This window comes from Chinchilla lanigera, unplaced genomic scaffold (assembly GCF_000276665.1).
Source record: "Chinchilla lanigera isolate Chin_1 unplaced genomic scaffold, ChiLan1.0 scaffold00181, whole genome shotgun sequence".
In the NCBI taxonomy this organism is placed as follows: domain Eukaryota; kingdom Metazoa; phylum Chordata; class Mammalia; order Rodentia; family Chinchillidae; genus Chinchilla; species Chinchilla lanigera.
This window is the reverse complement of record NW_004955582.1, coordinates 926,229-939,886: the sequence shown is the minus strand read 5'-3', so window position 1 is coordinate 939,886 and position 13,658 is coordinate 926,229. Positions and strand designations below refer to the sequence as shown.

General features: G+C 49.0%; 1 protein-coding gene across 1 annotated transcript in view; it reads right to left on the bottom strand.

The window, feature by feature from the left end:
• The window catches only part of LOC102004870 (BMP-binding endothelial regulator protein), a gene marked incomplete at its 5' end in the record, with an annotated part of 243,075 nt that extends 229,427 nt beyond the window's left edge, over window positions 1-13,648 (bottom strand). The window contains 2 exon segments of the mRNA XM_005414284.2: window positions 12,552-12,637; window positions 13,546-13,648. Coding sequence (XP_005414341.1) covers window positions 12,552-12,637; window positions 13,546-13,642 — 183 coding nt within the window.
• Window positions 13,649-13,658: the final 10 nt, after the last annotated feature.

Genomic DNA, 13,658 nt, shown 5'->3' with positions numbered 1-13,658 from the left:
TCTGGTACTGGGAATCAAACTCACGACCTTGTGCTTGCCAGGCAGGGGCTGTGCCGCTGGGCTAAATCCCCAGCCCCAAGGAAAGCCTCTTCTAAATGCTGCATTAAATACAGACACACACACAAGCACACACAATCCAGCACAGACAGGAAAACCCAGTCTGCTCTGGCTGAGCCAGAGTTCCAGCCCAGATCTCAGATCTCTGTCTTGGAGAAGTTAATCAACTTTCAAAGAACTCTAAAGCAATAAAGACTAGCTAACTTGAAACTTCCTCCAACATAAGTTAATCTTGTTGTTCATGTAAAAAGCATTTCTCTAATCTTGCAGTGCCGCAGGACATTATTATCATAAATGCTCAATAAATACGTGATGGGTTTAACGACCATTAATCAATCACAATGCTGCTTGGGCCCTGGTATGAAGTCCCAGTATCCTGCAGGGTCCCTGCCGCCTGTCCCCACTGGGCTGAGCCTTGCTCCCCCTCAGCCACCTCGGCCTCACAGGGCACTGGAGGGGTGCAGAGAAGACTGAAGACTTGGAGCTGGAGGTCCACAGAGCGAGGGGTGCTTTACCACATCTCCAGATTTTAGTTCACAAATCCAGGGGAAATCACCCTGGACCTAAAGGCCTCCTCACTCAGGAACATCACTAATACCGCATGAGATAAATACCTGCTTTGAAAGTCTGTAAATGTTTGAAGTACATATTAGGTTGAACCTCCTGAAATTGCTGTTTCTAGAAGTCAGCAACAAATATCAAAAATTTCCTCGAATTTTCCTCAAATCTGTAAGCTCTAAATTTCTGTAACATGGCCAGGGCATGTACACAATGATGAAGAGACATTCTCTTTGCCTTCGCTCGGTACATGGCTTACATGAAACAAAAAAGTCACTATTTTCATAAATCCCAACCACCCCGCTACACATGCAGGCACTCAGGGAGAAAGGGGAATACTCCCCTCAGCCCGCTGCCTGTATCTCCATCTCCGCAAGTGTGGGGGGAGGTGGGACGACAACACACAGTTCCTCAGCAAAAGCCACCCTAGCTGAGAGTCACAGACAGGGTGAGGTCCTGCCCTCCCACCAGGCAGCCCTTTGCACATTCTCCCAAGCCACCTCTCCAGGCCAAGGACTTCCACACTGGAGCTTACCAGGGACCAGTGGGCTCCAGCTGCCTCTGGTGGCCCTGCCAGTCACCACAACCACTGTTCTGCAGGTGTGTGAAAACAGCTGATTGTCACAGCTCAAGTCTAATGGGCCTCCTTCCTCATAAGGGACATAGACTTGTGCTTGTGGTGGGACCCCAGCTGCTCTGGGACAGCGGGGACAAGGGGGAGAAGTCTGAGTCACCCCTCATGTCCTCCATTCAAGAAAGTAGAATTCCCTGGGACCAAAGCATGCTGTCACGTAAATGTCTTCGTGTCACTACCCTTCTGCCACCAATCACAAAACAGGTGGGGCCCAGCAGTCTCAGGAACTCATGGATTTCTGGGTAGTTCAGCCTTGGAATGAGGCAAACACGTTGCCTGGAAGGGGTCAGCAGAGGCAGAAGCGGGAATCACAGACAAGATGCAGCCCAACATGGAGCCGGGCGCAAAGGGCCCTATTCAAGCTAGAAAATAAAATAGAAAATAAGCTCCGTGTTCTTGACTAAGACGTTCCACAAATAACCATGAAGAAGAAAAAACCATTACTTTGTTCACTCTGAAAGCAGGGAAGGGTCAAAGGCACCTTAATGTCCCTGTTGTAGCCACAGATTCATCTCTGAGGGAACCTCAGGATAAAAGACTTAAAAGTGTAGTTTAAGGAAAACTGGAAAAGTGTACAATAAAATGCTAAAAATGCTTCTCACTGAGACCCAAGGAAACAGAAAAGTAGCTTCCACCTCTCAGACCTCCTTTCTCTGGGCCAGGTGAGTCTCTCCTGGAAATAAACAGGCTTCCTGAGGTCACCCGTAGCCACAAGGGCAGCAGCACCCCTCAGAGGCACAGCGGCCATACCAAGCCTAAAAATAAGATACTCGGCCAATGCTACAGTGCTAAAAGTCACAAAAAACCACCTGCCCAAAGTGTACATAAATGAACAAGAATACAAGAGTTAGTTTGGAAATGTGTGTTTTTATCCGTTAAAATGTGATGATAGTTATCTTCCTGGTTTTAGTTGTCACCGCCATTCTATTTGAAATGGCTCTGTGGGACCATCTGCCACTCAGTGTAGGACTCATGGACTCATCAAAGTGGGGCATTTGGGGGACATGCCGTGGTCAGAAAGATGCCACTCACCCCACCCTCTGGTCTTCTTCTGTGAGTTACCTGAGTGAAACCTTAAAATCACCAATGCATTTGCAGATCCAGGAACATCTCATTTGGCCTTGCAGAGCTGGGTGGGTACCACCCATTACCTAACACTCAAGAGAAGGAGAAAGCTCATTACACCACAGCACATGTACATACAATAAGGCCTTTGTCCTTCAAAGAAAAACACAACCTTCAACAGTCAGCTCCCAGAAGCCAAGGGAGCTAACATCCAAAACCTAATATAAACAGCAAAGCCTGTGTCAAGATTTCAGAGTCAGCCTCCCTGAAAGGAGAGAGAAACACCAGCTACAGGGACTGGGACACATTTTATGGTCACTTCGGGAAGCAGAAGTGAGAGAAGAGTGAGTCCTAGGACCTCCCTCCTTGTCACCTCACTTTGTGACAGCCAGGTAGCTTGTGACATCAAAGGGAGTGTTTCCTCTATCATAGATAAAACCAGGTCTTTAACCTAGGCATAGTGGCATGCACATATAACCACAGGACTCTGGAGGTTGAGACAGGAAGATCACCAGGAGTTCAAGGCCAGCCTGGGCTACATAGTGAGTTCAAACCCAGCCTGAACTACATATTGAGAGACCCTGTCTCAAAACAACCACAACAACAAAAAAAACCACAAATGTGTGTGTGTGTGTGTGTGTGTGTGTGTGTGTGTGTGTGTGTCTTTAGGTGCAAAGGATCTTATATTTTCAAATGCAATCACACTCTTTTTGAAGGAAATGAAGTGTTTTGCAATGACTGTCTGGGATGTGTGTTCTACGGAAGAGGAGTATCTGAGACGGGCTCTCTAGGTATCAGGTCCTGGAACATGGTGTTCCAGGCTCAGGCGGAGCTGTCCCAAGAGCTAACCCAACTATAAATAGGAAACCAGCCCTCCACCTGCTCAAGCCTCAAGACTGTCAACCTCTCGCTGAAGCTATGGGATGGACAGGGTGACCATGACAAGGTTCTGACGCTTGAGGACCTCATCTCTTAAGACCCGAGTGCATCCGAGTACTCAGCCTACAAGGCAGGACGCTCTGCTGAGGAGAAGCAGGAGCAGGCTCCCAGGCAGACAAAGCCGAGTGAGTCTGCAGGCCCATGTGCCCGAACCCAGCCAGCAGGTCCTCTGGGCCCTCCCCATGTATGACCAGGCCCTGCCCAGGCTGGTCAGAGGCAGACAGTGGACCATGTCCTGCTGTTTAAAACAGTAACTCAGAAGTGTCAGGCTCAAGGACAAGCTTTCCATTTTTGCTCCTACCCGGCATTTCCCAGCCTGATGACAAAGGCCACACAAGGATAACTGGGCCTCCCTGGACAGGCGACACTGGTTAGTGGTCCATGGATGGACACAGACCGAGTAAGCAAACCCTGGAAGGTGGAAAGCAAGCCAGCAACGCACCTTGCTCAGCCACAGCTGCACCAGGGTTTCCGCCTCTATACAGAAGGACAGCAAGTCCGCTGCCAGTCCCACTGCCTCCCTAGAGAAACTCGGAGTGAACCCATCTCCCAGATGAGGACAAGAAATTGGAACAGTCTTTGTAATCACAGGGATCTTTGGGCAGTAATTCCATGGCATTCACACAGAAGCAGCAGCTGTCACTTCTGAAGTGCTTCCTTTGTTTCCTGTTTGGGAATTCTTACCTGTCATAGCTCACAGTTCTGCCCTGATAGAGATGGTGAGAAGCAGGAATATTCAGTGACTCACCCCAAGCCAGCCAGCCAGCCAGCCAGCCAGCCAAGGGGAGAGGCGAGAATTACGCTATTATTCCTAAAGAAGGTTTCCTCTCCATCAGATACTGAAGACTGGTCTGTGGCCTCTCCAGTCAGCCCTCCATACCCATAGCTTCTGCATCCAGGGATTTAACCAACCATGGATCAAAAACATTAGGGAGGAAAATTGCATCTCCACTAGACGTGCAGACTTTTTTCCTTGTAATTACTCCTTAAACAATACAGCATAACAACAGCACATGGCATTTGCAATGTTTTAAGTATCACAAGGCATCTAGCGCTGGTCTATATGGGAGGGCTGCAGAGGTTATATGCAGACGCATTCCCACTTTACACAAAGGATTTGGGCAAGGAGGGCTTTGGTGTCGGGGCCCCACGGGTCTGCACGAATGCACTTCACCTTCTTCTGTGCTACTTCTTCCCCTTCATAGTGATTCCGCAGATATGGTTCCCAAATGGCTTTGGTGAACATCAGCGCATCTAACCCCCTTGCCTCCCCTCGGTTCCTGTGACATCCAGCACCTGGGCTGGGGGAGGGTCCACACCACAGTGACCCACCCAGGACTCACGGTGGGGCTCAGAGACAGCGAGAGCCTCTCGGGGATGCACAGCTGCCAGGGAGGCTGGGAAAACTTGAACCCCTAACTCTAGACACAAAACCTGCCCTCAGCTGTCCTTCCCCGACAAAATGGGCCTGAGAATCTTCTTTAAAAGGGAAAACATTTTACCTGAAGACTTGGATTTAAGATGCTGAATTGTATCCTAGTTTTTAAAGCACCATTAGCAATTTAATAGAGCAAACTTAAAAGCTTCTAACAGTAACTTTTTGTATTACTTCAGAGTCTTACATTGTTGTTTCTATTCTTAATAAAAAATGCCTCAGTGTGGCTTGGTGCATTTTGCATTTAACTACAAAAACATTCCAACAGCGTCTGGAACAAGGATATGACTCTTATCTATGAAATTAGTTTTGTTTACCTTTAAAATGTCAAGTGGTATTTATGTGCTCGCTTTTGCTAAGATCTTTTAAAATCAAAGTTTGGAAAATTGGTGACTTTTGCACTAAATTTAAAAAATCCCTATAGCAATCCTAGTTTGGATTCCTGCCAAATGGGGTTCAACCAAATCCAACTATGGTCAATTCAATCCCATGTGCAGTGTGCAGCAGGGACGAGAGGGTGGGGAGGGCCACTGCTCCCTGTCCCACGCAGTCCAGGAAGGTGACAAGGTGTCCCTTCCTCAGCATCCTCCTCTGCACTGCAGTGTCTGCCCAGCAGGTCTTCATCTTCTAGAAGCATCTGCCTCTGCCTGCTCCCTTCTGGTTCTCTGGCTTCTCCTTCTGCCTCTGCGGCTATTTCTCCATCTTCCGTGGATCTCTCCTTTCTTGCCTTTCTCTTCACTAGAACCCTTCTTCTAGGTAACTATAGACCCACAACCTCAGACCTCAAGGAGATGTCTTCCCATTACAAACACATAATGTCATGCCTGACCCGGCAGGACCTTCTCTGCAAACAGGCCATTCTCAGAAAACAACAGGAAGCCGCTACAAGGGCCGTGCTGCCCACAGCAAACAAAACAGATGGCCATAAAGGAAATTTAGGACTGGACATACAATCTCCCCAGCGCTGGAAGGTCCAGCACTATCTGCACACCTGTGCTGACCATCCTTGGAACTCTGACCCTAAACATTCCATCCAGATTTGTTGGGATTATGACTCCATCCCCAAACCCTATGTGAACTCAACTTCTCCTCTGGCCAAAGGCTGATATCATTCACAATTTCAGCCTGTCTGCACCAGACACAATTAAATACAGCCTTTTGCTCACATAAGCCTGTCTCCACGTAATTACTCATGTGCCATTATTAACCCATAATCCCCAAAGTTTTGAAGTTTATTCCTATGCAGTTAGGTAACAAACTGCTATACTGAAGTCCTAATTTCTCCACAAAGATAAAGACCCACATTTCTAACAGCTGATGCACAGAGGGCTGTGCTGCAGCTGCTCCAGGCATCTTCCCTGGGACAAGCACTGCCTTTGGGTGACTGTGAGCATGGGTGCTGTTTGGAGTCTGCTCATACACATAGTCCAGCACTGGACAGTGATTAGCGAGACTCAAAGCATGAGCTGCAGCGGTTTATCCATCACCTTCCTTCTACCCCCACCCCCACCCTGCAGCAGGCTACCCACTGTCACCTAAGCACATGCAGCCTGTAGCCTACCTCCCTAACACCAGCCTCTGTGCCCTGAACACAGCTCTTGGAGTCTCTGCAGAGCACACCCCATTGTGCCCTGTGGCTGTGCAGAAGGACTGAAAGGCTCCCCGCCACGGCATGAATGTGGTGACCCCTCATCATTACACCCAGGCTTCACAGCCTGGTCTCCACCTCCTGTGACACTGAGGCTGCAGGTACACGGGACCCTGCCCTGAGCACCCCCAGCATGCACACTTCTGTCTCCTAAGTCACTCCCTCTGCATGGACACCTGTCCTCCCACCAAGGGAGAGTTCACCTCCAATGCCCCCTGCACCCGGTTCAAGCTGTCATGAGTCTTTTTATCACTTCTGGAAAGCACGTTTGCACATGTGCCCTCCCCCACCAGGCTGTAGACAAGAATCAGACCCACTGGTCTTTCCCTCCCAGAGGTACCCAACCAGCACAGTGCTTCAAACACAGAAGAAGCAAAAATAATGAAATAGAATAGAGGCAGGGAGGAGGTGTGGGAAGAAGGAAGAAAGACCAGCACTGCTGAATTTGTAACCTGTATCCCCAGTGACTTGCACAGTGTTTTATAGAATCAGAGCTGGGGATCAGCGGGTCTAAAACACACTCCCAGCTCCTGTGCTGATCTTAACTAAGTTCAGCAAGCACACTTGACCTGCAGTGCCATCAGCGGTGGTGAGATTTGGATTTCTTTATAACCCAAAGGACTCTGTATACCACCAGGGAACAGAAGTGCCACTACAGCAAGTGCAAAAACCTGATATTCTCTTTTTACCTGGCAAAATTTTTATTAACTGGCTTTATTTTCCATCCCTCTGATCTCCCATTCTCCTGCCCTCCCTCTATTTGCTTTCCAGCCTGGGACAGCTCTCTCTCCTCAGTCTTTCAAATGTTTAAAACATGGTCACCTTTGATGCCCACAGGAAAGAGCAGTTAGACCAAAGGAAGCCACAGGGGATAGAGAAAGATAGCCACGAACAAGGAGGCAGCAAAAACACGTTTGGGTCTGGTAAGAGGTCAGAGATGTCCACATGACCGGCCAGGAAAATCCCCAGGGTGCCAGGCCACTGGGCAGCTTTTCCAGAACTGCAGTGCTCCAAGTGCCAACCCATCTCTCTGCCAACAAAAGTACGAGCAAGGGTAGCCCTCCAGGCCTGGAGATGTAAATGCTCTGCAGAAAGGGAGGCCCCTCTTCCATGGAAAGGTGGCTTCAGGTTTCATGGAGAGCCTGAGAAACTGCACAGCAAGGCCCACACAAGGGAAAGCGGTCACACAGAGCCCAGTGCAGCCCCGGAGGGGACCTCTCAGCCCAGCTGCCCACGAGGACAGCCTGGCATCACCACCCCTGTGCCTCCATCCATCGGCTTCTTTTTGTATCTTTGCCCAATGAACCTTTGCACCCTAATACACAGAGGAAATAAGGATTTAAAACTTGATGCTGTGACCAACAGCATCAGGAAAACATCCTTCCAGAGAACTTTGCTGTGCAGAGCTCACAGCCGAAGCTCACCTGCCGCATCTCATCCATGTCCCTGAGCACACAGTGACATCCACTCCTTCTCCAGAGGAGGAGACCGAGGCACGTGCCTTGGGTTCCCTGGCAGGTGGACTTGAAGACAGGCCCGTCAGTGTCAGAGCCAAACCTCCCGGCCAAAATGATAGGTGCCTCAGCTTCCCTTGGAAGGTTCGCAGGATCCCACAGCCAGCCGCGAGACCAGATCGAAACCATTCTGCCTCCCCGCAAAGAGACTGCGGTTGGCTCTGTGGAGGTGGAAACCACTCTCGGAAGCCTCTGAAAGCATCGGTAGACGGACTTCAAGCAGCAAATGACTCGCAGAAGCAGCAGGGCTTACTTGACAAAAAACTGGCTTTACATCCAGTTCAGTGTTGTGCTCACTGTGTGGCCTCAGGAGATTCGCTGCGCTTCTCTGGGCCTGGACAGAGCACGGATGAGAACCACCAACTCAGAAATGGTGTCTGTGAGTTGGCCCACATGATCCCTGAGTCAGATACTCCCCTAGAGCTGTTCTGTTGAAAGACAATTGGCCACCACACCTTCTAAACAAGTGAAAACAACTAAATAGTAAATAAATCTGATCACTTCCTGAGTGAGCATCCACGGTCTAGAGAGGAAAAGTCTGGCGCTCCGGTGTGCACACACTGCCTGCAGGGGGCGTCTCTCTGATCACAGCCTGGCTCAGGACGTCCCCTTCCCCTCCCCTCGGGCACACACAGGACTCAATGCCAGGCGGTTTCTCCTCCTCCTCAAACACGCGCTGACTCAAACCACGGGTGACCGTCCTGCAGCCAGGTAATGCGAACAGTGGAAGCCAGGAGGATTCTTGGAGATAAAGAGGCTGAGATGCTGGTGGCCACTTGCTGGGCAGAGGACACTTGTGGTGAAGCAGGGGAGACAGCAGTCAGGTGAGCTCTGTGCTCGTTATTTTACTGGTTTGGAGAAGGCGGCGCCCTGCTTCCTGTAACACCAGTGCCACGTGGTTTTTCACCAGCCAAGTCCGCTGCTACATTGCACCTCCAGATTCCAAAGAGGCTATTTCAGCCTCAGAAAACGCATTTCACTGAACAAAATACATGCCAGGCCAAGCTCTGATTTCTGGTTTCCTCAGTTTCCAGTCCTGGTTGAACTTGCTGGCTTCTGCCACTGAGCCACAGCAGTGGAAAGGGGCCTTCTGCGCACACAGGGTGAGTGTGGGGTGTCTGGGTCCAGACTCACACTGCAGACTCACTCACCCGGGACTGGCTGGTCCTGTCAGCTGGACTCCAGAGCAGGCAGTGATGTGCTTTCCTGGGCATTATCAGAAAAACAATTCTGACAAGCAGGGGAAATGATCAAACAGAGCAGTAACAGGTCTGGGCCTCCCTCCCTCAGCTCCGAAAGTGATCACTTTGTACAGTGAGAAAGGCGGTGCTTTGCTTTCCCACCAGACAACAAAGCAAGCACGTCCTTACTGCCAACGCCGATGCCCAGCTCTGAGACCCTGGGCCACCACCACCGGCAGATGGACCAAGGCTTCAAGCCCCACCCACATAAAAGCAGTCGCCGTGCCAGGGAACAATCAGCTTATTCTTGGACCACAACTGGGGTCTGGTACAATGCTCGGTCTATGCAGAGGATGATAGGTGCGAATAAAAGTATTCAGTCCTGCTTCCTGTGGCCGCTACACACCGTCGTTCCCACAAACTCCACAGAAATGAGCCCAGTCCACCTTTGAAGTATTTCAGAGCTTTAAAGTTTAAATCAGGCCATGCTGATTTTGTGGACTTTTTCAAGCTTTGACACTGTAATTATACGCAGGACTCTGCCACCAATTTCCTCCCAACTGAAACATTTCACAGCTTTTTTAAGCATACGCTGAGGTTAGGTTTTGGGGGCATTTTTAGTACATGTTATGAAATAAGATATGAGTTTATGCCCAGCCTTAGGTACATTTCTTCCAGAAGGCTGGACCAACAAAAATTAAGAAAGACTATTTCTTTGTCCAAAGTTCAGTTGAGACTATTACGTACCCTCTAGTAAACATGCATAAACCTAGCTCAAGATCAGGTCAGCTAAAGTCACAGAATATGATTAACAAATCCTAAAAGGCTCAAAAGAAGAAAACAAAATAATTCAAGGAACACCAAAAGGTAAAATGATTCGATGGTCTTTCTGTTCCCCCCTGCTTTCTCACGTGTTTAACACCAGCCTGTTTCTCCTGGCCGCAGATAGGCACGTGCTCTTTTAAAGACAGACCATCTGAGACCAGCTCTGCTATGCTGGTGAATAAAATACTAGATATTCTGTCTACAAGTAAATAAATTCACAAAAATATGACCTTCAAGGGCCATTTAACCTCCTATATCTCAGTTTCCTCACTTTTATTTTATTTTTTCTTTTTTTGGTACCAGGAATCGAACACAGGACCCTGCGCTTGCCAGGCAGGTGCTGTGTCACTATGCTATATCCCCGGCCCAGTTTCCTCACTTTTAAGGCAGACCCAAAATGCTCCAAAGATTTTCATAAGGATGAAATGAAGGAATGCAGTTGGTGAGAGCCTGGCAAATAAAAAGTGCTCCGTATGTTTGCTTGCTAATATTTTCAGATCACTGAATACATGTGGCTCCCACCTAAGTGCTGAATGTGCCGAGCAGCCTCCCAGCCACTGGGTGGGAGCTGAAATCCACAGACCCTGGTGAGTCCCATGGAAATTACAAGGAAGAGAGGAAAGGCCGTGCATGGATTCTCACCCCACTTTACCAACTCACTACAGGAGTCTGGGGATCTTTGGGGACTGTGCAGAGCTGGCCCTGTGCAGCTGTCACCTTAAATCCCACCAAGGTGACCTATCACTGAGCTGAGTCCTGCTGCCAGGGTCTTCAGAAAGGACCTCTGACAGCAAGCACTTACCCAAGCCAGAAGCTTCCAAATGTTACTTAACTGCTAAAAATATACAATCAGGTGTGGTGACACATACCTATGATCCCAGCACTCTGGAAGGCTGAGGCAAGAGGATCTCTCATAGTCAAGCCCAACCTGGGGAACTTAACAGCTTGTCAAAAACATGTTTGAAAATTTAAAAGGGAGGGTTGGCTCAGTGCAAAGGCCCTGGGTTCAATTCCCGTACAGGAAAGAAAATGTTAAAGACATAAAGAACCTACTACTCTGGTGAATGTAATCTGTTCTTCTGGGATAAATAGTATCCTCACTTGAATTCCAAAAGATATATCTTCTCACACTCACTCTTTGCCTTCTATATTGCAGGGTTCTAATATCCATTTTCTTATTACTAAGTCTCTACTCTTGAAGATGGGCACTATTTTCCACCTGGCTAGCAGTACCAAAAAGGGACAGACAGTGCTGTGTAGGGAGCTTTCATAATGTTACTTGGAAATGTGTTGCAAAACCCAAACTGCACACTTAAACTTTATAAATGGAGGGAAACACTATTTTCACATGTGGCGCTCTCAGCACATCTTGGTCAGATTAATTTCCACTGAAATCTTGAGAGAATAAGATGAAATAATTCACTTACATTACACTGACAAGAGAAAGGACAAAGGGAAATTATACACATAGACACACACAGAGACACATACTGAATATGCAAACCTACAACTCAGTCAACGTTGAAACTCAAATTCTTTTCCACACACAAGTTATTTAGCCGAGATTACACAGAATCTAAAGAGCTCCCCTCTCTCAGCAATTCTTGCTGGGCAGCAAGATTTATCATTTCAGCAAACATCGGGCATTTTTACTGTTTCTGTTGATTTCCTTACGCTTCAGAACCGGAAACTCATTGCATGCAGGCATTCATCTTACGCGCCTTCCCCATGTATCATTTCCCAACACTGACTTCGTCTCTTGTCATGAGAAAATTCAGGCATTTAAACCCAGATGGCCTGGCTTTTCCCCATACAGAGATGGATTTCCTCCCTATTTCCGCAGGACATGTTGATCTGGTAACAGGTAATCATCTGTCACTTGGAGCTTTGCGTTTGACTGCCCCGATGTATTTCCAACAGAGTTTTGCAATGTGTAGTTTTTTAACCACGGTTTGCCAAAAGTGACTGGCATGTAAAACACCCTTCAGCAAAAACACTGCTTTCTGAATCTATATTTCACCCCAGAAACTCTTATTCCTATAACTTAATCTCCCCCAAGTGGTTCCTTATTAGATTTATTAAGTATTAAGCTAAAATGGCTTAAAACAATCTGTCTGGTTGAGTTAACTGAGCCTCTGACAACCGAGTGTCATTCTCTAGGAAGGACACCTTCTCTCCTTTCTCTCCTTTCTGACTCAGGCTCCCGAATCAGAGAGGAAGACTGCACTGGAGAGCTGGGGTGTAAGACAAGGGAACTGGAGACAGAAATCCAAGACTACAGCTTGTCCTTGCTTTTCCTCTGTGGCTGTCATCTCTCTCTCCTTGTCACTGCCTTAAGCCTGACCTTTGCACCTGAATGTTCTCTCGCCCTTTTCCTGCACAGCTCAGAAAACTGAACCGACACCGAAAGTGTGGTGGTGACAGCCACTGGTAGGAACGGAAGCTGCAGGCTGCAATCTTCACTGAAGCCGTGGCATCGAAGTCCACCTTAAATTTTCTTATGCAAGGATGATGTCCAAGAGAAGAATTCTCCACCGCATGAAACTGCCCAAACCCACCAAACTCGGAAATTCAACTAAATTCAATGCATAAATAAATGATGAAAAACAATTTTTAGCGATCTGGTTATGCGATCTCGTGTAATGTCTTGTCCTTACGAAGGACCCCGGGCACTCGCGTCACTGCGCACACTCACCCGGCACACACACATTATACACGGGTTGTCGGTGATGAACGGGATCTCCAGCTCCTCCCCTTCATTTTCACATTTTGCAACAGAACCTGAAACGAAGGAATTTTTAAGAATTTAAACCTTGCTCGATGGCCTTACTACAAAATATTCAAGTTTCACAAAAACTCCTCTTGAAACACCCATCCAAATTTCAGAAATGCTTAATGAATTTTAAATCATAAAATTTACCAAAACAAATCCAAATCTATTTTAAATATTTTTATTTTAAAAGCTTTTAAAGAAAAAACTAATACATATATGGGTAGATTTTCTGTTTGCAGTTGGTTCAGGCGCATTCACAATATCTCGCTGGATGTCTACTAATACCCGGTCCTTTGGGAAGGCATCTCTGCTACAAGCACACCGGTTTGCAAAAAAAAATTCAGACTTGCGCATCAGGGAAGATGCTCCCTGCGAGCGGAATTCAGGTGTGTGTCCCTGCGGGGCCTTTTACGGGGCCCTGCCTCGGACCCCGCTCCGGGAGCGCTAGCGGAGCGGGAGCCTCGCCTCCCCTGGACAGGGACTCAGCGTTCTCTTTTCCGCACCAGGCGTCAGGGAAGTTTGTCCTTCTGCAGCAGCGCAGGTCTTCACCCTCGGAGCCGCGATTTTACACGCCGCGCCCCCGCCCGTCCCGGGATCGCGCCTGGAAAGCGTCGCCGGCGCGGGACGCCTGGGGACCGCAGGGACGCTAGCTGTGGGGACGCCGCCTTTCCTCCGTCGCACAGGAGCGGAGCGGATGAAGATAAGGCTTCGGGAAATAAGTAAATAAGGGAATCGCTCAGCCCGGAGAGCCGACCGCGTCCTCACTGCGCCAGGCGCCGGCCCGGCCCGCAGAGCTCCCGCGCTGCACCGCCGCCTCCGGCCCCCGGGTCCCAGCTCGGCCCCTCCGTCCCCTCTCTGTCCCCTCCGTCCTCTCGGCCCCCTCCGCCCCTCTCGGTGCCCTCGGTCCGCCTCGTACCTGTCAGCAGCGACGACCCCAGGACGCCGCGCAGCCCCGCGCAGCCCAGCAGCAGCCGCAGCAGCAGCGCGCCCCAGGTCGCCGCGCGCCCGAGCATCTTCACCTGAGTCCGC